The 21,467-nt window shown below is 36.5% G+C and overlaps 4 protein-coding genes across 6 annotated transcripts; 3 read left to right on the forward strand and 1 right to left on the reverse strand.

Moving 5' to 3' along the window:
• Positions 1 to 1,981: 1,981 nt before the first annotated feature.
• T12C9.7 lies at positions 1,982 to 4,675 on the reverse strand. Of its 3 annotated transcripts, none has more exons than NM_001129164.3 (9): positions 4,037 to 4,675; positions 3,854 to 3,991; positions 3,518 to 3,807; positions 3,291 to 3,464; positions 3,174 to 3,249; positions 3,002 to 3,130; positions 2,512 to 2,613; positions 2,317 to 2,454; positions 1,982 to 2,269 (listed from the first exon to the last, which is right to left on the reverse strand). In NM_001129164.3, exons 1-9 carry the CDS (start codon positions 4,073 to 4,075, stop codon positions 2,153 to 2,155), a joined length of 1,203 nt encoding a protein of 400 aa, NP_001122636.1. In that variant the 5' UTR covers positions 4,076 to 4,675; the 3' UTR covers positions 1,982 to 2,152. The 3 variants fall into 3 exon arrangements, with proteins under 3 accessions (NP_001122636.1, NP_001122637.1, NP_001368016.1); NM_001129165.6 differs by having other exon boundaries at positions 1,987 to 2,269; positions 2,320 to 2,454; positions 4,037 to 4,128; NM_001381391.2 differs by lacking the exons at positions 1,982 to 2,269; positions 2,317 to 2,454; positions 2,512 to 2,613 and having other exon boundaries at positions 2,888 to 3,130; positions 4,037 to 4,113.
• Positions 4,676 to 4,853: 178 nt separating this feature from the next.
• On the forward strand, positions 4,854 to 11,617 carry vps-18 (Vacuolar protein sorting-associated protein 18 homolog). The gene is made up of 8 exons (NM_062387.7): positions 4,854 to 4,928; positions 4,972 to 5,087; positions 5,152 to 5,932; positions 6,561 to 6,947; positions 7,748 to 8,429; positions 9,275 to 9,668; positions 10,548 to 11,127; positions 11,389 to 11,617. The coding sequence occupies exons 1-8, from the start codon at positions 4,855 to 4,857 to the stop codon at positions 11,453 to 11,455; spliced, it is 3,081 nt and encodes a 1,026-aa protein (NP_494788.3). The 5' UTR covers position 4,854; the 3' UTR covers positions 11,456 to 11,617.
• Positions 11,618 to 11,892: 275 nt separating this feature from the next.
• Positions 11,893 to 14,765, forward strand: W06B4.2 (N-acetyl-D-glucosamine kinase). Its single transcript, NM_062388.5, has 6 exons — positions 11,893 to 12,097; positions 12,145 to 12,207; positions 12,808 to 12,998; positions 13,176 to 13,286; positions 13,631 to 14,393; positions 14,439 to 14,765. The coding sequence occupies exons 1-6, from the start codon at positions 11,894 to 11,896 to the stop codon at positions 14,670 to 14,672; spliced, it is 1,566 nt and encodes a 521-aa protein (NP_494789.1). The 5' UTR covers position 11,893; the 3' UTR covers positions 14,673 to 14,765.
• A 553-nt stretch (positions 14,766 to 15,318) lies between these two features.
• W06B4.1 (Lipase_3 domain-containing protein) lies at positions 15,319 to 17,278 on the forward strand. The gene is made up of 3 exons (NM_062389.9): positions 15,319 to 15,810; positions 15,867 to 16,205; positions 16,654 to 17,278. The coding sequence occupies exons 1-3, from the start codon at positions 15,327 to 15,329 to the stop codon at positions 17,055 to 17,057; spliced, it is 1,227 nt and encodes a 408-aa protein (NP_494790.2). The 5' UTR covers positions 15,319 to 15,326; the 3' UTR covers positions 17,058 to 17,278.
• Positions 17,279 to 21,467: the final 4,189 nt, after the last annotated feature.

A 21,467-nucleotide genomic window follows, 5' to 3' on the forward strand; every position in this document is an offset into this window, starting at 1 on the left:
CCCAGTAGTTGTTAGCAGTGCCCAGTAGGCAGACGGAGAGAGACACTCACGCGCAATTACAGCCTTCTCCTCCCCTCTTCTTCTTTTTCTCCTTTTTTTCTTCTTCTTCGTCCCTTTTCAATCATGACAGGCCCCTCTCTCTCCACTTCTCATCATCGTCATTGTCTCACTATGGTTCTCGACGGGCCGCCGGACGCAACTGGACACCAATTTCCCCTATTTTAGATGCAGGGATTTCCCCCTCTGCCGATTTTTATTGCAGTGTGTATGTTTTGGATATAATTGTTTTCGGCTGTTTTGAGATTCTCCGACGACAAACTCTTATGATTTTTTGATTTTCCACAGCTATATTGATTTTTTGAATTACAGAATTTTGCGCTTCAAATTTGATTCATTGAGTCGTTCTCATGCGGCACGTGGTGTCAAGCTGTCCCGTTGCGACTTGATCTATGAAAAATGCGGGATTTTTTCCCCAGAAAAGTGTGACGTCAGCACACTCAGGTGGTGTCAGAGTATCCCATCTCAGTTTGATCTACTTAGATTTACGAGAATCGCTGGAATTTAGACGCAGACCTCAACTGATTTTGCATTGTTAAGAATGTGCTAACGTCCCATTTTTTAGGAAAAAAATTCCCGCATTTTCTGTAGATCGAACCGAGATGGGACATCGTGACACCAGATGCACACAAAACCATACATCTCACCAAGATAAGACACTCTAAATCGACACGTGGCCGTGGAAGAGTTTCATAACCCTTTCATTCTTCCATATTCCCCTTGTGACATCTTGATTTAGTGCGCATAAAGTGCAAAAACAAGATAAAGCAGTTTGAAAAATTCGAGCAGTGGAACGAAAAACCACGTGGTGTCAGGTTGTCCCATGGCGGTTTGAGCTACAAAAAGCGCGGGAATTTTTCTTCCCAAAACGTATTACGTCAGCACGTTCTCAACCATGCAAAACCAGTTGAGAAGTCTGCGTCTACGTTCCCGCATTTTTTGTAGGTCACAACGAAATGGGACATTCTGACACCACGTGAAAAGCTACAAGGATGAAAAATGACGTAGGGATCCAACACGTGTCAGAACGATCATCTTGGCAAAAGTAAGAAGAACGTCTCAAGAGAATTCCAGATATGTGCTCTCGGTTTTTTGTCTTTTGTGCTACTACTTTGTTAACTTGATTCCCTTATTTCTTTGAGAACAAGAAATTTGTGGAACCCCTTGAAATTAAAACAAAAAAAAACGAAATATGATCTACCGGAAAAGCGATGCACCATATAACATACAAAGGTCATGTTTTGGGTTCCCTCGTGTATTATTTATAAACTTTTTTCCCCGCAACATTTTTTTATAGAACTCAACGCAAATTTTGTGTTTTGGTGGAAAAATATTTTGCGCGTAAAATATGGTGTATTGCTACTTTGAGCCAAATTAACAATAAATTAGGAATTTTTATCGAAATGATGGGAAAAAACTAATTATTTTGGATTTTAAGTTTTAACAATTTAGGCTTTAAAATCATTAAAAACTGGTTGAAACGTTTGAAAATTTGAAATGGAGATGAAAACGCGCTCCACAGCCAATTGAAAACGCTCCGCCCCCTGACTATGGGTCTCGCTAGGTATTTGCCGGCAATTGGCCAATTTTTAAGCATTTTTTCTCATTTTTCCGTTGATTTTGATGATTTTTATGTTATCAACATCCAATTATTCAGTTTTTGAATTTTATTTCAACAATTTTGGCACAAAAATCATTTAAAAAAGGAGAACATGCCAAAAATGCTTTAAAATCGACAAAACGTTTCCCCGCCAAATAACTAACGAGACCCATGGTTCGGGGGCGGAGCGCTGTCTGAAATTGGCCGTGGAGCGCGTTTGCACATCGATGTCAGGAATGGCTCTTTTTCTGCGTATCAATAATATTCCTTTTGAAAACAATTTTCCTATTTTTTCTCGATTTTGAACAAAAAACTGTTGACAAATAATTCCAGAAATCATTCATTCGAAAAAATAGATTAGAGAAGACGGGGAACGTGCAATTTTAAAGGGGTAAAATATGAGAAACCGAAAAATAATAATAAATTGAGATCATTATAATACAAGACTGTGGGGGCAATAGAATTTTTAAAAATACGGAATGGGAGGCAATTAATTCAAGTAGAGTCTTTTCGCAGTGTCTCCAAAAGTTCCGGGACACTCTGCCGAAGTGCTACGTAGTTTCGACGAGATGTGCAGTATTCGCGATAAATATCGTGATTTTCATCGCCGGCCTGGAATTGTACGAGTATTTGAATAAAACTATAAAACAAATTCTCACAACCAGAAATAAATCTATCAATGTCAGCATAACTTCGCGTTCCCGATCCCACTCATCTTTCACATTTTTTCCAGTGAAATCGCGTAATCTGAGCTCCGTTTCGCGGAGAACTGTCGACGGAGTTTGATCTACGGACGGCTGAAAATATTTAAAATATGTGAAAAACCCCGTTTTCAGAGCAAGAATAAAATATACTTCAGAATCAATGGCAAAAGCCAGGCACGTGGCGGCGTTGGCGACGACGTCGGATGGAAAACGGCGGTTGTGGACGTACAAAATCGATAATTCCAGGAGGTACTGAACATTGAAATTGTTGATATTTTGAACTAAAAATGCCGAATTTTGGCTTTTCAAAAATTATTTAAAGCTAAAATTTTTGATTTTTTGGTTATTACGCAGTCTAAAGATGAAAATTTTGGATCTCGCCACGCACAAATTACAGTAACATGTTGCTAGCGTGCCGAGACCCATTCGCATAAAATATGGCGAATATTATCATCTTTAGACGCCTTTGTAATAACCAAATTTGGTTAGCTATCGACTTTAATGTACCTGAAAAAGAAAAAAAAACTGAGAAAAATAGGATAATTATCAAATAAAAATCAATTTCTGGCTAGCCACAACACGGAAAATCGCCAAAATTCGAGATTTTAGCTAAATTAGGTCTTTTTTCTCGAAATCGTACATAAGTTAGGTGAATTTTCGCCGGTGACGCCGATAGATAAACGAGCATATAAGTGGAAAAATGAAGCGGCGTCGGAATTGTGATTTTGAATGATAATGATGTCAGAACGAATCTCTCAAGAGCTGCCATCTGGAAAAAAGTGATAATTTTGAAGATTTCAGTAGAAAAATACCTGCGCCGCGGATTTTTCTATCAACTCAACGCCAATTATATTCTCAATTGTCAGACAATTTACGTCTTCGAGTTTGCTGAAAAAAATCAATTAAAACTGTTTTATTTCATTGTATACCTGGCAATAACCAAGGTGACCGCTGCCAGTTCATCCAATGATGCCTTGTTAACTGACATCATATCGAGGCATTTATCGAGTAGAGCCGCTCCCAAATGAAGAGCTTCAGAGGACACTTTGAGCTGAAAACGACGGGAAAATATGTTGAGTAGCACTCGTTGCCGGTCTTCAATGCTGAAATTTCTAGAGTTTTCACTAAATCTTCAGCAATTTAATGGTTTTAAAACCTGGAAGGGCAAAATTGTTGAGTTTTATTTGGAGATTCTGGAATTTCATACACACAGAATAGAGTATGAGGGGCTGGAATGAGTGATGCTGACTTGCAAAGTGCCCTGTACATTTCTGTAATATCTATATTCGATTGCCAAATCGACAGCATTTGTTTCTCGAAATCCGGCATTTCCAAGCAATAATCGTCGAGATTCGAGAGTCCGTGAGTTTTCTGTGAAGCCACCGTTTCTTCAGTTACTTTTGATTTTTTAGGCTGCAACTCTTCACACGCGGGGGCGAGGGAAGGCTGAAATTCTGGAAATTAAGAAAAATCTCTGAAAATAGAGTCTAACCAATTGCCGCTTTTTCGTGCACTGCTTTTTCTCATCCGGTGCATTTTTCTGTGCCGCTGAATATTTTTTACTTCGTGTTATCCGTTTAAAATCGACAAAAGACGGCGATTGACTATTGGAGAGGACTGTTTCTGTACTCTGAACGGAATTACTTGATCTATTGAAAAAAATACATTGTTTTACCTGCTCTTTTTTGAGATTTACACTTTTGCGGCGGAGCATTTGACGAGAGAAAGTGAAAATCGCTTAAAAAATGGCAATATATTGCGCAAAGAGAAAATTGTTAAATTTTCTACCATCTAGAGCGGATCGTGGTGAAACCATGTCGAATCTTCAATGTATGCGTCTTCAAGACTACGGTAGCCAAAGCTTTAACATTTTAAATGTTCAAATTCGCTCAACTTTCGATGAGAAAATGTTCTCAATTTTAATTTTAAATAATTCAAGCAATTTTTAAAAACACGTTGAGAACAATTTTAAGCTGTTTTGATAAGCTTCGTCTTCGAAATAATTCAATTTCATCGCAGGCAGACTACGGTAGATTACAAAATCTGTGATTTGTCATGCCGGTGTTTACCCATTTTCGAAATTATCGTCTTTTCAGAACTTTTTCAATTTTAATTCTTTGAATTCGAATTCAAATGCAAAATCGATGCATTTTTATAGAAAAATTGATCTAAATATTAAATAGTTTGGCGATAATTTAATCTATTAAAATGTGAAAAATCGATATTTCACGGAATTTATTCCTATCAGATGTTTCAACGTTTGTTTATAGAAATTAAAAATTATTGCAGTTTTTCGATTTCCCAATGCTTTTATACACTAAATATATTTAAAAGTGTGCTATGACCGAGAAAATTTCCCCGGCCGTCAGGTCACTGCCTCCCTTCTCTCTTCCTCACTCGCTCTTGCCAAAAATGTTTACAAATAGAATTTTTCGTGATTTTTCATTCAAAAACCGTTTTTAAAATTTTTTAAATTATAAAAAAGCTTTCAGAATGATCAAAAACACTGCGAAAAACAAAAATGGAATTATTACTCGGGCAACTATCGACTTGAAAAAAGATTTGAAGTGAGTTTTTCGATTTTTTTTTTTTTAACCCAATCATTTTCAGATTCGTAAAATTGACCGCCGTATCCAATTTGGCCGTTCAAAATGGAGAAATGCTCGCGGCGGTCACTGAAAAGCTGCTCGTTCATTACAGCGAAGGCACTGGGGAGAGGCATCAAGGTTTTTTGTTAAAAATTAAAAATTATTAAAAATTAAAAATTCAAATTTTTTTTCTCATTTTCAGAAATGTCACTTCCTCTCAACGGCCCTGATCACGTGGCATATATCCATCTTTCGCGTACCGGATTCCACGCAATTGTATCATCAAAACTAGGCCATAACTTCTATATTCATCTGAAAAGCAACGCATTTCATCATTTAAAGAAACTTCGTTGCGTGGTGACTGCTGTTGGATGGAATCCGGATTATTCGAAAGAAACCGACACAACTGGACCGATCCTTCTCGGAACCGCTCAGGGATCAATAATTGAGCTGAACGTCGGAAGCACTGGAATGATGACGACACTGAAAGAACTGACGTCACAAGTTGCTCAAATCGCCGAGCAACGGATCACAAGCGCCCCGTCACCGGCAGCAGCGATTACAGATATTCAACTATTCCAGTTGGCGGATGATGATCCGAAAAATAAGAAATGGATGGTTATAATCGCTCAGATGGCTCGCCTGATCGTTCTGATCACAGATAACGAGCCGGCGCCAGTTGTAAAGCTCGGAGGATTCACGAGCTCTGCGTCTCTTCAAGCAGGCTTAATGAATCTTGCAACAGAACAAGCTCCTTCTACAACATTCCATTCATTCTTCACATCACCAAATACTCTACAACACACGATAAGCTCTTCGAAATTCTCGGAAAAATTCAAAAATCACGGATTTTTGACGATGCACCCGACTATTGCAGAGCCAAAGAGATATGCGTGGCTTTCGCCGGATGGAATTTCGATTGGAAATGTTAATATTTATGCGGAGAGGATTCAAGATGTTTTAGTGGAAGAGTTCAATATTGAGTTCGTTTTTAGACTAAAAAGTAGCCTAAAAACACGGAATAAACCGGACTTTTCAACAAAAAACCTAAAAAAAATCATTTTCTAGAGAAAATTTCAGTAAAAAATTCGCAAAAAAAGAAAAAAACTATAGATTTTTCAAATATTTGTTAATTTTAATGAGAAAAAAGTTATTAAAAATTCAATTTTTTCTTGAAAAAAATTGAAAAACGAAAAATATCCGATTTTTGTATATTTTCATTAAAAAATCCGACCTTTTTCGCTCATTTTTCTTCGTTTTTTAAACAATTTTTCAAAGTACGAATTTTAGTTTGTGAAATTTTTGAGAAAAATTTTTTTTGTCGGGCAAATTTGGAGTCTTCATTAGATTAAAAAATTAAGTAGAAATTCGAAAAAAAATTAAATTAATTTTTTTATTATTTTCCAGACACCGAAAATAGAAAAAAATAAATTCCCAGAAAAAAGAATAATTTATCTACAATCTCAAGTTTTACCAATTTTCCGTATTTTTTGAGATTTTTCAGTAGAATTAGGACTTTTTTCGAACGTAATTTGGCCTTTTTCGGCTATTTTGAAAGCAAAAAACTTATTTTAAAATTCAAAAAAAAACATTAATTTTCTAATTTTTCAGGCACCGCTTGATTGAAGGCCGCCTGGAACCTCCAACAGGAATCGCTTTGACCGATTACCACGTGCTTCTTGCCTACTCTTCCCGGGTACTTGCTCTGTCACTTCTTCCACCACATGACGTCATTTTCGAAGATCCTTGGAACCCGGAACTCGGTGGAGCATTGGGTTTTGTCAGTGATAATGTCGCTGAATTTGTATGGCTCTACACTCAAACCTTTGCAATGAAATATGGGACAAATGATGAGGCTCGATACATTTGGAAGACTTACTTGGATAGAGGAGAATATCAAAAAGCACTACAAATTGCTAGAACTCGGGTTGCAATTGAACCGGATGCACTGGAAATGGTTTTGAGGAAGCAGGCGGATTTTTATATTCAGGAGAAAAAGTTCGATTTATTTAATTATTCTGGAAAATTTTTTTTTTGAAAAATTTCGATTTTCCAGAAAATCAAAAAAAAAATCGAAAAAAATTTTTTAAAGAAAATTAACAAAAAACTTTGAGAAATCCGAAGTTTTTGGCTATTTTTCTGGAAAATTAATTTTTTCTTTCAATAAATCGAAAAAAGTTAAATTATTGAATTTTTCGCCATTTTCAATTTTTTTGGCTCTTTTTTTTTAACAAAAAAGAGTAAAAAATTAGTATTTCGCTACCAATACGGAAAAACAGCGAAAAGGCTTCTATTTTTTGGCAAAAATACTAGGTTTTTAATGAAAAAATAATTACAAAAAAATTGTGAAAAATCTTGTTTTTTAAGCTAAAAAGTAAGATTTGTGGCAAAAAGCTTCTCAAAAAATATTTAAAAAAATTTTTTTTCAAGAATAACTAGAAAAAACACATTTTGCAAAGAAAAAAAACCATTTTTCGAATAAAAAATGTTTGGATTTTTTAAAAGAAAAATAACAAAAAATTCGGCTGAAACATTTTTTTTAATCAGAAAAAGAACCATTTTTACCAACAAACTCCGGAAAAAAACGGGAGTAAACGATATTGAAATTTGAAAATAATTTCCTTTAATGAAAAAAATCAATTTTTCCCTTCCAGCCTTACCGCAGCTGTTTATATGAGAAAAACATTTTTTTTGGGTTTTGACCAAAAAAAATTCGATTTTTTTCAAAAACAGAAAAAAAAAACAAAAAATTGTCTGCCTCCTCGAGAAGTACACAAAACTAAATTTTCCCTTTCCAGCTTCACCGCGGCCGCCGAAATCCTTGCCCAATCGAGTGAACCGTTCGAAAGCGTAGTTCTAAAGTTCCTCACCAACTCCAGTGAACGAAAAATGGGCCTAAAAACCCTCCTAGACAAGAAGCTCGAGCGGCTCACCCGCCACGAGGATAAAATCCGACGGGATGCTCTGGTAATGTGGCTGCTCAATGTGCAATTGGAAGAGCTCGCCGAGATGCGACGACTCAAGAATAGCAATCCGGATCCCGCATTTGTGGAGAAACTTCGAGACACTACGGATCATGTTCAGCGATATTTTATGCGAAAAAATGTGATTGAATCGATTCAAACGAATCGAGATGCGGTCTATCGGATGTGTGTAGCTCACGCGGATTTTGAAATGCAACTTTTCTTTGCGAACGCTGTGAAGGATCTACGTACCGTCATTGATATTCTGATGCTCCGCGAGCAGTACTTTGAAGTGTTAGAAGTACTGAAAAATCAGCGGATTTCTGAGTTGACGTACGAAATGTGCCCACTTCTTATAGAACATATACCGAAGCAGGTTATCGTGTATCTTATCCAGAATCAGGATCAGATTTCGCCGCAAAAGTTGACGCCGTGCTTGTCGCTTTGTGTAAAGAATATGGAAATGGCGATTCCTGCGATCAAATATTTGGAGGCACAATTTAAAGGAACACAGACGGTTAGGACAATTGTTTTATTGCGAAACAAAATTTCAAATTTGACAAAAAAATCAAACATTAAAAAATTGGTTTAAGAATAAAAAATCAATTTTCTGGAAGTCGAAAATTTGAAAATGCTAAATTTTGTGGAAATTGGTATTTTGTTCCAAATTACCAAATTTTCAGAATAATTTTTAGTCAAATTCTTGTGCTTGTTTTTTTTGTTCAAAAAACAATTTTCAGAAAGTCAAATTTTTTTGAAAATAAATTACCGAAATTTCAGCCAAATTCAGAATTTTTTCGCAAAAGCCTATTTCTGAAAGTCAAAAAATTTTAAAAAGTTGGATTTTATTGAAAATCGGTATTTATTCCAAATTACCAAAAAAAAAAACAAAAAACAATTTTTTGTTCAAAAACCTAATTTTCTGGAAGTCTATTTTTTTTTCGAAAAACCTGAATTTTGTTGAATTTTTGTAAAATTTCGGTTTTTTTTTTGAAAAAACTCATATTCTGTACTTGAAAAAAACCAATTTTCTGCCAGCCGAAAATGGGATTTTTTTTTGTTCAAAAAATTTTTTCTGAAAGTCGAAAATTTGAAAAAGTTGGATTTTGTTGAAAATCTGTAAACATTTAATTTTTTTTTCGAAATAAGCAGTTTTTCGTATAAAACCAATTTTTCTGAAAGTCGAAAAATTGGATAGGCGTTGAAAATTGGTTGAAAATTTGCTAAACCTCGGTTTTTTTTTCGAAAAATTTTTTCAAAAAAAAAACGCATTTTTTTGTACATGAAAAACAGGTTTCTGACAGTCATAAATGGAAAAAATCTGAATTTTATTGAAAATATTTTTAAAATTGAAAAATTCAGATTTCCCAAAATCCTCAAAATCTGGCAAATCTCCACAACATCTACATCCATCTAATGGCAAAATTCCGGCGAGAAAAACTGCTCGGATATCTGGAATCGCATGGAACTATTCGCTCCGACCTCCCATATGAATTAGATTTTGCAATGAGAACGTGTGAACAATTTAAAATTGAACCATGTGTTGTATATCTTTTTTGTGTTGCTGGAATGTTTGGTGATGCTGTAGAAAAAGCATTGGGATTTGATGTTGATTTGGCCAAAAAATGTGCTCTAATGATGGAAGAAGCTGAAGCGAATTTCGCGTGGTTGGAGGGAATGGAGGATCCGGCAGCGACTAGTTATATCAGGCAGAAGTTGGATGAGAAGGCGAAGAAAGCCATTTGGTTGAAAATTGGTAAAATTTTGGTGTTTTTTTTCCCAAACTTTCAGCCAAATTTAACGCCGAAAATATATTTTTTTAAGTCAAAAATTCGGAAAAGCTTCTTACTTTAAAGCTGCATTTTTTTGAAAATTTCAAAATGAAATCTCAGTCAAATTAAGCTTTTTACAAAAAAAATATTCAAGAAAAAATTCGGAAAAGCTTTCGTTTAAAAAAAAGGTTTTTCGAAAGTCAAAATTTCGGAAAAATTTCGAAAAATTATATTTTCTGGAAATTCAAAAATTCGGAGAAGCAGAATTTTTTTGAAAATTCATAATGAGATCTCTGCTAATTTAAGCTATTTCAGCAAAAATTAGCTATTTTCTGAAAAAAAATTCAAAAAATTATTTTTTTTTCTGGAAGGGAAAAATTCAAAAAATCTGATATTACCAAAAAAAGTGGTTTTTTCAAAAAAATAATTCTGACAGTCAAAAATTTGAAAAAAAATTGGATTTTGTTGAAAATCTGTAAAAATTTGGTTTTTTTGCAAATTACTAATCTTCAGAATAAGCGAAATTTTAGACAAATTCAATTTTTTTAAGAAAAAATGTAAATTTTTTTTTTCAAAATAAAAAAAAAAATTCAGAAAAAATTAGCTTTTCGAAAGAAAAATTAAAAAAAAAAAAGAATATTTCCTGGAAGTCAAAAATTCGAAAAATCTGAATTTTGTTACAAATTCTGGTTTGTATCCGAAAATACCACGAAAAAAGGCAAAAAATAAATTAAATATCAATTAATTTTTGTGAGAAAAGTTGGCAGAATTAAAGATATTCAGTCCTTTTCCTTTTCTAAAATAAAAGTATTTTTCTAAAATTTCTAAAGCTTTCTAAATTTTCAAATCAAACCCAATTTCAGGCCAGTATTACGTCACTCAAGAGAATAATGTCGACAAGTGCATCGAATTAATCAACGAATCGAATCATCTTCTGACAATACAAGATCTTCTTCCAATTATTCCAAAATTCACTCGAGTTGGTGCTCTCAAACCGATTATCGTAGACTTTTTGAAACGAAACAAACAACGTCTCGAAAAACTGGAACGATCAATGAAAGAAGCCACTGAAATTGCTTCAGAAATCCGTGATAAACAAGAAAAACTGAAAAATCGAACGACAGTTGTGAAGCCGTCGGATGTTTGCTCACATTGTGCTCGGCCAATTTCTGGAAGAGCTTTCAATGTTCACTCGTGCCGTCATTTTTTCCATCGAGAATGCCTTGAAATCGCTATGATTTCATTTTTATCGCAGGAAGAAGTTGAAAAAATGAAGACGCTGATAATTGATGAAGAACGAGTTTTAAGCCAAATGAAAGCAGAGCAGTTGGCTGGAAATCAGAAAGGATTTATCGAGAAACAGGAGAAATATCTGAAAATTGCGGCTTTTATCTCGAATATTGTTGGAGCAGAGTGCCCATTGTGTGGAAATATTGCCATTTCGTATGTCTTTGCTCATTGCAACATGTTTTTTAAATTGAAAATTAGGGTCAAAATCACTTGATTTATCTGAAAATAACATTAATTTCTGTTGAAAAATTCAAAAAAAAGTGCCCAAAAATGGCCTGAAAATCGCGATTTACTTTTTTGAATTTTTCAACTGAAATTAATGTTATTTTCCGACGAATCGTGTGATTTTGACCCTAATTTTCAATAAAAAAATGTGTGGAAAAACTTTTATTTGCAGAACTTCTCAATTTTCAGACAAATCGACAAACAATTCCTGAGCGATGAAGAATTCGCGGCCGACCTCAACACCTGGCTTCTATAATTTTTTTTTCAATTTTACTATTATTCTGTAAAAAGCTTAAAATTTTAATTTTTTATTTATTTATTGTATCCCAAAGATTACTTCGCGGGTCATTTTTGTAAAATTTAAATATTTATATTCTATGATTTTTAGACAAAAAGTGCCTTGAATAAAATTTATTAAATATTTAAAGTTTTTTCATGTTTTTCAAGGTAAAGCTTCGCCTGAAAATACTATTATAGAGACAGGAAAACGCTCTCCACGGCCAACTGCACACGCTCCGCCCTCAAACAATGGGTCTCGTTAGGCAAACATTTTTCGTCGTTTTTTTTTTTGAAAAAGTTTGAATTTACTACGTTTTTTTTCCACCAAATACCTAGCGAGACCCACGATTCAGGGGCGTAGCGTGTTCAATTGGCCGTGGAGCGCGTTTTCGTGCAAATCATTTTTCGATGCAGAATGAGTGGTTCAGCTCAAAATCACTGGAAACACGCCTGGCCTTGTGCTCAAGTTTTCAGCGATTTTCTGTGCAGTAACCAGGAACTAATCGAAGACAAGCTTGTTCTCGAAATTGGAGCCGGAGCCACCGGTGTCTGTGGGCTCACCACTGCGAAGCTGGGAGCAGCGAACGTTTGGATGACGGATCATCCTAAATTAGAGGCTGTAGGTTTTTGAAAAATTCGAAATTCGATAATTTTTGCATTTTTCAGGCCCTGGAAACTCTTCAACGAAATATTGAAGCCAATGGAGTAGCTGAAAAGTGTATTGTAACGGTATGCGGTCTCGCCACGAGAATTTTTGCTTAACACAAACAGGTGTGCGCCTTTAAAAAGTACTGTAACTCTAAACTTTTGTTGCTGCAGAATTTTCATTGATTTTTCATCGTTTTTTGTTGAAAAAAATAATGTGTTTTTCACGAAAAAACTATGAAAAATCAATAAAAAATTAACAGCAACGAAAGTTTGAAGTTACAGTACTCTTTAAAGGCGCACGTGGCAGGACCGCATACTGTTTTCTTGCCGCAAAATTTCGCGAAATGGAACTCCAAGAATTAAGAATTCGACATTTACGGAAAAAATTGGGAAAATGCGTATTACGCAACATACTTGACGTGCAAAATATCTCGTAGCGAAAACTACAGTAACTCTTTAAATGGGTACTGTAACGCTTGTGTCGATTTACGGGCGTAGTCCGTAAATCGGCACAAGTGCTACAGTAGTCATGAAAGGAGTTACTGTAGTTTTTCTCTACGAGATATTTTGCGCGTCAAATATGCTGTGCAATACGAATTCTTAGAAATTTGTACAAAATTTTGTGTTACAGTAATATATATACGCATTTAAATCGAAAAAACCAACAAAAAACACATTTAGGGTCTCGACTGGGAATCGCGTGCTTCAGTGTCCGCCGTTTGCGATCAAATCGGTGATCGTCATCTCGATGTGATCATCGCATCGGACGTATTCTTCGATCCGTCCACGTTTTGCCCGCTAATCGACACTTTTGCCCAATTGTTGATAAAATTCGAACATGCCACTATTTGGTTTGCCTACCAACTGAGAGAGTGAGTAATGACCGGCGGAGAGACGCAAACAGTTAGGCAAAGAAGTGTTGCGCGTGGAGAAAAATATTTTCTAGTCTCTGTGTGTGAATGCCCGCATAATTGTTGAAAAGTGCATTTTCTTTCAAATTTTTTTCCCAAAGGTTCATAAAATTATTTTAAAAAATTATACATTTTCAGTGATAATTGGACCTGCGCCCCATATCTATCAAAATATCCATTTCTACGTGCAACTTTGGAAAGAAGAATAGAGACGGAAAAAGAAACAATTGATATTTTTAAAATGACAAGGTATTTATTAGGAATTCGGCTCAAAAATTACGGTACCCGGTCTCGACGCGACAATTTTTGTTCAATGCTAGCAGGTGTGCGCCTTTAAAGAGTACTGTAATTTCACCTTTCATCGATTTTTCATAGTTTTCCAATTAAAAAACACTAATCTTAACAAATTGTGAGAAAAAATATAAAAAATCGATAAAAATTCCGCAACTACAGAAATTCAGAATTACAGTACTCTTTAAAGGTGCACACTCGTTTTTATTAACCGAAAATTGTCGTGTTGAGACCGGATACCGTACTTTTCGGAAAAGTTCGCAAAATCTTGCGTCTCAGTAATAAATTTTAATTTTTTCCAGAGAATCACTTGGGCTTTATGCTGGAATTGAAGGAGGCGCTACTGGCTCCAAATTAGTGATTATCGACGCAGACACTAATCAGAGATACACTTCATCGACAGAAGGAACCAATTTCTTTTTGACGGATCACACGATCGTTTGCAAACGAATAGCTGATTGGATTCTGGAAGTTTTCGAGAAGGAGAAGCTGGACATTAAGAATCTCAAGGCTCTCGGTCTAGGGCTTTCTGGTGCCGAAGATGAGGAATTTAACAAGAAATTCGTTGATTACTTCCGTCAGAATCATGGAAATGTCACGGAAAACTTCTACTTGACTTCCGACGCTGTGATGACTCTTTTGGCCAATTTTCCAGGAGAGGAAAATGGGATTGTACTGATTGCTGGGACCGGATCTTCGTGTCGACTAAAAATTCGTGACGGATCTGTAAAAGGAGCCGGCGGCTGGGGACATCAAATTGGAGACGGAGGAAGTGCATTTTGGATCGCTCGAACTGCGATCCAGATGCTTTTCGACGCGGAAGACGGGTTCGAGGAGAACTTTAATACTGATGTTATCAAACAGCTGCTCTTCAAACACTATAATATTACTGATAAAACTAGAATGCTCGACTATTTGTACTCTAAATTTGAGAAGCATAAAATTGCCGATTTTACAGTTTCTCTCGCGGAACGAACTGACGATGCGGCTGTGGCAGAAGCTTTCAGAAGAGCTGGAGATGTTCTCGGAAAACATGTGAGAACTGTGGCAAAGTATCTCACCAATGTAATCAAATTTAAAATTTTTAAAACATTAATTCTGAATTTTCAGGAAGATCGAAAAGTTCTCAGCATTGTCCAGATCGGAGGAGTCTTTCAATCATGGGATGCTCTCCAACAAGGATTTGTGGCTTCTTTGAGTGGATCTGGAATCGAGAAAATCGTAATGTACGAGCCATCTGATTCACCTGCGGTTGGCGCAGCTGTGCTCGCTGCGAAGGAGCGGAACGAGATTTTCTTGCAGCAGAATGTAGAGAAAAAGATGCTGAGGGAGATTAATTTGTAGCTAAATTTCGGATTTAACTTTGTTATATCAAATTTGTACATTTTTAATTATATATTTCATGAATAAATTTTTATAAATCAATAAAGAAAAAAACTTCAAAAAACTGCGCACCAGTTTGCCAATCAAACTCCGCCCACTTTTCTGCGCACATCGCCAGAATTTTGCATTTTTGAATTATTTTATTGGTTTTTTGTAGATCAGGCGGGTTTTGTCAGAATTAAAGCAGAATTTTTGCAAAATAAAATGCGGGAAATATTCTAGCATTCAAATTTGATCTATTTTCCCTCGCTGCAGCGCTAAAAATTGGTTTTCCGAGGCGTTTTCCACTCAGATTTGCTTTTTATCCAATTCAGGGGTTTTTACGGCGTTTCGACAAAATGATCTATTGCACCACTTGATTTAACTGATAATATCATTTATTCCAGCTGAAACATTCGGAGAAATGCTCAAAAATGGTCTGGAAGTTGCAAATTATCAATTTTGAGCATTTTCCAAGTGTTTCAACTGGAATAAATGGTATTTTCAGATAATTTTTAGTTGAAAATGTTGGGTTATTTTGCAGAATTGTCGAATATAATCGCTGTTAAATTAGTTTTCGTTTTTTTCATAGTTTTCTAAATATAACATTATTCGTTCGATTTTTCAGTTCCAACGATGACAAAAAATGGCAAAGGAAACCGAAAAAGCACCACGATCCACGTCATCAAACCACCGATGCAGATTCCAGCTCGAGTGGATCCACCGAAACCGCTGAAGGATTTCTACTGCGGAGTTGAGGGAAACTTAGCCTGCACCCGCATCGTCGTCATCGATTCAGCGAATACTCGCTACTGGAGAACCGTCGTCGGAACTGATCTTCACTACTTCAAGCCCAGAGTAGCTTCGGAGACGATCGCTTCAGGCGTCGAAGCTGCGATGAGAAAAGCGACTGGCAAGGACAATTGGAGAGAGAAGGGCGTCATTCGACGCGTCGTCGTCCTGTTCGCCCAGACTGATCGGGGTGATAAAGTCGACGATCTCGTGACTTTTTTCCGGAATAAATATGTTTCCGTGGCGCCTGAGAAGAGAATCTGTGAAGATTTCCATGTTATGTCCGAAATCGACGCAGTTGCACCGGCTCATTTCCAGAAAGGAGAAGGTAAATTTAATTTCGAATCTTGAGAAAAATAAATTAAATTCAACATTTTTATTAAGAAGGAATTGCTCTTCAAGCCGGCGTCGACGCATTCTGCAGACTGGTCTTAAAGGACGGTACAATGAAGAAGCCCGACATCACACCAGGCATGATTGGACATGGAGGTGCCTACTGGTGTGGACGTACATCCTTCCAGATGTTTGTCAATGACGTTGAGCGTGGCACGGAGAACATGATGAGCCGAGGCAACAAGAGCAGTGTGACGGACAAAATAAAAGACGTGTTCAAGACGGTATTTTCAATGAAGAATGACCGAGACCTGCTTCAAATGAATGAAATATGCTTCTCCAATTATTATAAGCATCGTCTGGCGCTGTTCACCGAAAAGTTGGCCAGACGTAAGTAAAAACTCCGGTTTACTCTACTGATTTTGCAGCTCGTGTACTCCCCGAGGATTTTTTTTTTAAATTCAAAGAATCAATCTTTCGTAAAAATATTTTTTTTATTCAAAAAATCAATTTTCGTCACAATAAAAATTTTCGTCACATCAAAAAAACTTTTTAAAAAATCAATTTTTCGACAGAATATTTTTTTAAAAATTAAAAAAAATCAATTTTTCGTTAAAATATTTTGTTTTAATTCAAAAAATCTATGTTTTGCCAAACTATTTTTTAAAAATTCAAAAAAAATCAATTTTTCGTCAAAATATTTTTTAAATAAATTCAAAAAAATAAATTTTTCGTTAAAATATTTTTTTAAAAATTCAAAAAATCAATTTTTGTCAAAATATCAACAAATAAAATCCAAAAAAAATCAAATATTTATTTCAAGTCATGTTTTTTTCAGATAATATGATTGGCGACGTGGACACTACAAAACAGGAAGAGGGAGAAGAGGAAGAGCAAAATGAGCAAGTGGAAGAGTATGAACAGCTCCCTGTAATCGCCGAAGTCTTCCACAACGCCGGAATCACACTCGGAAATCTCGTTGTAAACGTCTTGCGTCAATATCCCCCCACTGAGAAAGAGAAAACACTGAAAATTCTGCTCTTCGGACGAATGTTCGATTCTTATAAAAATCTGATGAGCGGCTTCCTCGACTCGATCTCTGATACAGGATTCGAACGCGTCGAGCTCTACCGAAAGAAGGAAGTTTCTGCGGTGACTGCTGCAATCCACGCGGCATCACTGGACAATATCGAGCTGGGCATGAACGAAATGGAGTTTATCGATCGTGTCGCATTCTGCTAGAAGATCTTTAAATTTCCATAATTTATATAATGTGTATATTGTGTATTTATTTATATTGCCATATTTTTCAACTCCATTCTTGTGTCATGAGCAATCCCACTAAATTATTTTCTATAAAAACCACCAAATAGGTTTGAATTACATACATCAGTTTCCTGTAAATCTCTCCCCAATTCACCTCTCAATTGTTTGCTTTTCAAAGTATAAAATAAGCATAGACATCTTTCGCTCATCCGCTCCGTCCATTATGTAATTTATATACACAAGACCCCCTGTTGCCTACCCTCCCCACTAGCATTCTTCATCTTATTCATTACGAAGTTTCACTGCAATAGGGCTACTAGCTAGCGCAAGCTAATTATCATTATGTAACTGTGAAAATGACGGAAAAGTATATAGATTCTTCGTTTCTTTCCAGTTTTTTAAAAGTTCTTTCCGTTAAGTTTCTTCTACAGAATTCGGGTGGTGGGCGATGCCAAGAGAGTATAGTGTTCTCGAGTGTTTGCACTAGATTATGCACATTGTTCGCACGTTTTTCATTGAATAGGGGAGAACTTTTCGTGGGGTCACCAGCTCATGTGTGAACTTTTAATATTTTATTCTTAAGGTGTTCGGTTTGAAAATTTACTTATAATATTATACATACGCGAAATTTGGCGATTTTTGCATCAAAAATACGGTAAATGGTCTCGACGCGACAAATTTTGTTGTTACGAAGTTTTCATCGAATATAATTTTTTTTGAAAAAAAAAACTATCAAAAATCGATGAAAATTCCCCAAATTCGAATTACAGTACTCTTTAAAGGCGCATAACATTTTCCAATTCAACAAAAATTTATGGAATGCGCCTTTACGGCTTGGTTACTGTAGTCTAAACATTTTTATTTTGGCAGACGTGTACCTTTAAAGGGTTACGGTATTTTTATTGATTGTTTTTGAAAGATTGAAAAAAGCTTTTTGTAAAGCCAGATATTAATTTTAGGACTCTCACTAAGAACGAAATATTTTAAAATCGAGTGTGCGCCTTTAGGAATTACAGTAACCCCAAAAAAAGTTTGAAACTACAGTACTCCTTAAAGGCGCGCACAATTTTGTGTTTAACAAAGATTTGTCGTTTCGAGACCAGAAACGGTATTTTTAGCGGAAAGTTGCCGATTTTCGTTGCGAGACTTCTTTCTGGGCAAAAATCGCTAAAATTTACAACTTTTCGCCTAAAATCATCTGAAAGCTCTCGCGAGCCCCCGAAAATCCCAGCTGATCTTTCGATCATTTTAATGACACGTGTTTTGTTCCCTGATCAGATCGCCAACGTGACGTGGCAATGCGCTGTCAGTGATCCCACACACACACACACGGAAAGTCAATAAACACCGGTGGTGGAGGTCTCGGAGCTGTCAAAAATGGCCTCGAGATCTTCTAAGTGAGCAGGAAAATATGAAGAAACAGAAGAATAAGGAGAAGGTAACACACCACCTGCTACTTTTTATGAATTTTCTCTTTTCAATTCATAATTACTCTTGACCATCTTCCCCCAAATTTCTCTGACCTTGTTTCTCTTGCTTCAATCTCGTTCGGGTACATTTGTGTACTCTTGGTCGTGTTTTTGTCTGATGCTTCCGTCGTCGTCTCAATTTCTCCTAATTCCTAATCCGTGTTGAATTCTGATTTCCGATTGAATACTGGTCGCCACCCTAAAACAATAAGCTTTCCCTGTTCCCGACACGAATTGTCTCCTTCTTCTTGTTGTTTTTTTGTGCCTACCGCCCGTATTTGAAACCGTGTTTCTTCTCCATTTCAACATACAATTCGTCATCGACACAAAGCCTGTCTGCGTCACTTCATCTTCTATACTATCTCGAATTGAAACAAAAACGGATAACTTTGGGATTACCCAATGATTCAGTTCCACTCACACACCGTGAATACTTTTGTGCCTTTCATTTTGTTTTTCACAACGACGCTGGGTCCCGCCACGAATCTGCAATTGCTATGGAAACTTATGAAATTTCGAAATGTTATCCTAATCTGAAAATTTGAGATTTCAGCTGCAAAAATAAGGTGTCTGGTCTCGAAACGGCAGGCTTTTGTTATATCCGAAAACTCATGCGCCTTTAAAGAGTACTGTAGTTTCAAAATTGGCATAGATTTTTCATAGTTTTTGCGTACACATTTTACAATAAAGTGTCGTGTTGAGACCCACTTTTTGGAGGCATTTCCGGACGTGAGACAATATTTTTAGAAGACCAAAGTTTCCAATAAAGTAAATTTCATAACTAATTTGGAATTTCAGGAATTTTGGCGATTCAAAAAAATATTAGGTTGGTCAAAAAGTCTTTGCAAAATTTGTTTGTTTCTTCATTGCTCAGCGTTAATTTATTTTTTTCCAATTCTGTTTTTTTATTTGCACAGTGCGTAATGTGCATGTTTAATATATTTGAAAAAACTTTTCGGTGCTGTTCAAAATGACCGAGAATTTGCTCGCCGAACGTCACGCCCTCCGAGGGGTTTTTCTGTACGAGTTCCCCCAAAGCTGCAATTGCAACGAAGCTCGTCGTAACATGTGTGTAGTGTTAGGCAAGAACTCTGTCACCTACAATACCATGAAGTTTTGGTTCGAAAAGTTCACGAAAAAGAACTACCATCTCGATGATAAACCAAGATAAGATCGCTCTCGTTTGGATATCGATGAGGATATTTCGAGAGCCCTGGAAGATGATTCAAGAGCAACGTCACGCGAACTTTCTGCGACTCTCAAGCATCCCCAAAGAATCATCATCAACCATCTCCAAAAAACCGGAAAGATAGAAAAGTTCGGTCAACTCGTTCCTCACAAATTGTCCGATTCTCAGAAAAATTGCTTTGTGACCTCTCTCTTTCGCTGCTCACTAGGAAACGAACAACGGACTGGGTTAAAGATATCATTACTGGAAATGATAAATGGGTATTGTATGTTAGCCATACCAGGAAAAAAGAGTGGGTCCCGGTTGAGGAAACCGCGACACCTGACCTCAAATGAGAACTTCACGGAAAAAAGTGCTTCTCTCAATTGGGCGGGACAGTAAGGGTGTCATTTCCAGAGAGCTTCTTCCAGACTTTGCTACAATCAACGCTGGCCTATACTGCATTTAATTGGAAAAGGTGGTCCATGCTCATCGATTACATCGCCCTAGAGGATCAAAGTTGTTGCTGCTCCATGACAACGCAAGACCGCATACAACTTTTAAGACCCGCCAGAAGCTCCAGACAGTCGGAATCCAAATTTTGTCTTACCCATCGTATTCGCCGGGCTTGGCTCCTACTGACTACCATCTGTTCCGCTCACTCCAGAATCACCTTGCCGGGCAGAAGTTTCATGATCGAAAGGTCGTCGAAACGGGGTTGGACGACTTCTTTGCCTCCTAATCGCAGGAGTTCTAGGTGGAGGGTACTGTTCAACTTCCGTTGTGTTGGCAAGAAGTCATAGGCATTAATGGTAAATATATTACCCATTGAATCTTGTTCGCTTTGAAAAAATACTACTTCCAAAAAAAATCAAAATTTTGCAAAGACTTTTTGACCAACCTAATATATAAAAAATTATTTTTAAAAGCTTCAAGTTTTCGTTTTCCTGTATTATAGTTTCGTAAGTTCTCCTATAAATATAATTTCCAACATATTTTTCTAGATACATTAGTCATGTTCGCTAGCTTGAACTTACATTACTCGGCTTCATTCCAATTTGCTCACATTCTCCCAGAGTCACCAAAAAGACGAAAAGTCTGAACTCATAGTTTTCAGGTAGGCGGTAGGCAAGAGATTACCGTCTCGTAGGCAGATAGGCAGGCATTTCTATGTCTATTAGCTAGGCTACTGCGCTCTAATGATAGATATAAAGAAGTAAGCTCATAAAATCTAGAGCCTCCACATTACAAGAGCATACCGTTTCTCTCGGTGGGTCATATATTCATTGCTATATTCATTTGCTAAGATTTTTTTTGCTAAGACACGATATTCATTGCTAAGATTTTTGCAAACGCATAATAGTTTAAAGTCTCCTCATTCCCCCTCCCCAAACTCCCCAAACATTCAAAGTAAAAATTCCAAGGATCAGAACCGCCCGTGTCAAAAAACTACAGTACTCCTGATATGCTTAACCTACATATCTGTAATTCCATCCTCCCATGGTCATACCCCAAGTAGTAGTAGTAGTCGTACTAGTCATTGTACGGTTCACTGCACCCCTCCTTCTCGTTTTTGAAGAATATTCAAAGAATATTCATAAGCGGTGGTGGTCGGTTTTTTGTGTTGTCAATTTCAATTCAAAACTGTTTGTTTGCATTTCTCGTCCTCCTCCCCCCCCCTCTCCCCAACAACTACTTTTTTTCTTCAAAAACGCAACGTTCCATGACGACCCCCAAGATGAGAAAAAC

This window comes from Caenorhabditis elegans, chromosome II, assembly GCF_000002985.6.
Source record: "Caenorhabditis elegans chromosome II".
NCBI lineage: Eukaryota > Metazoa > Nematoda > Chromadorea > Rhabditida > Rhabditidae > Caenorhabditis > Caenorhabditis elegans.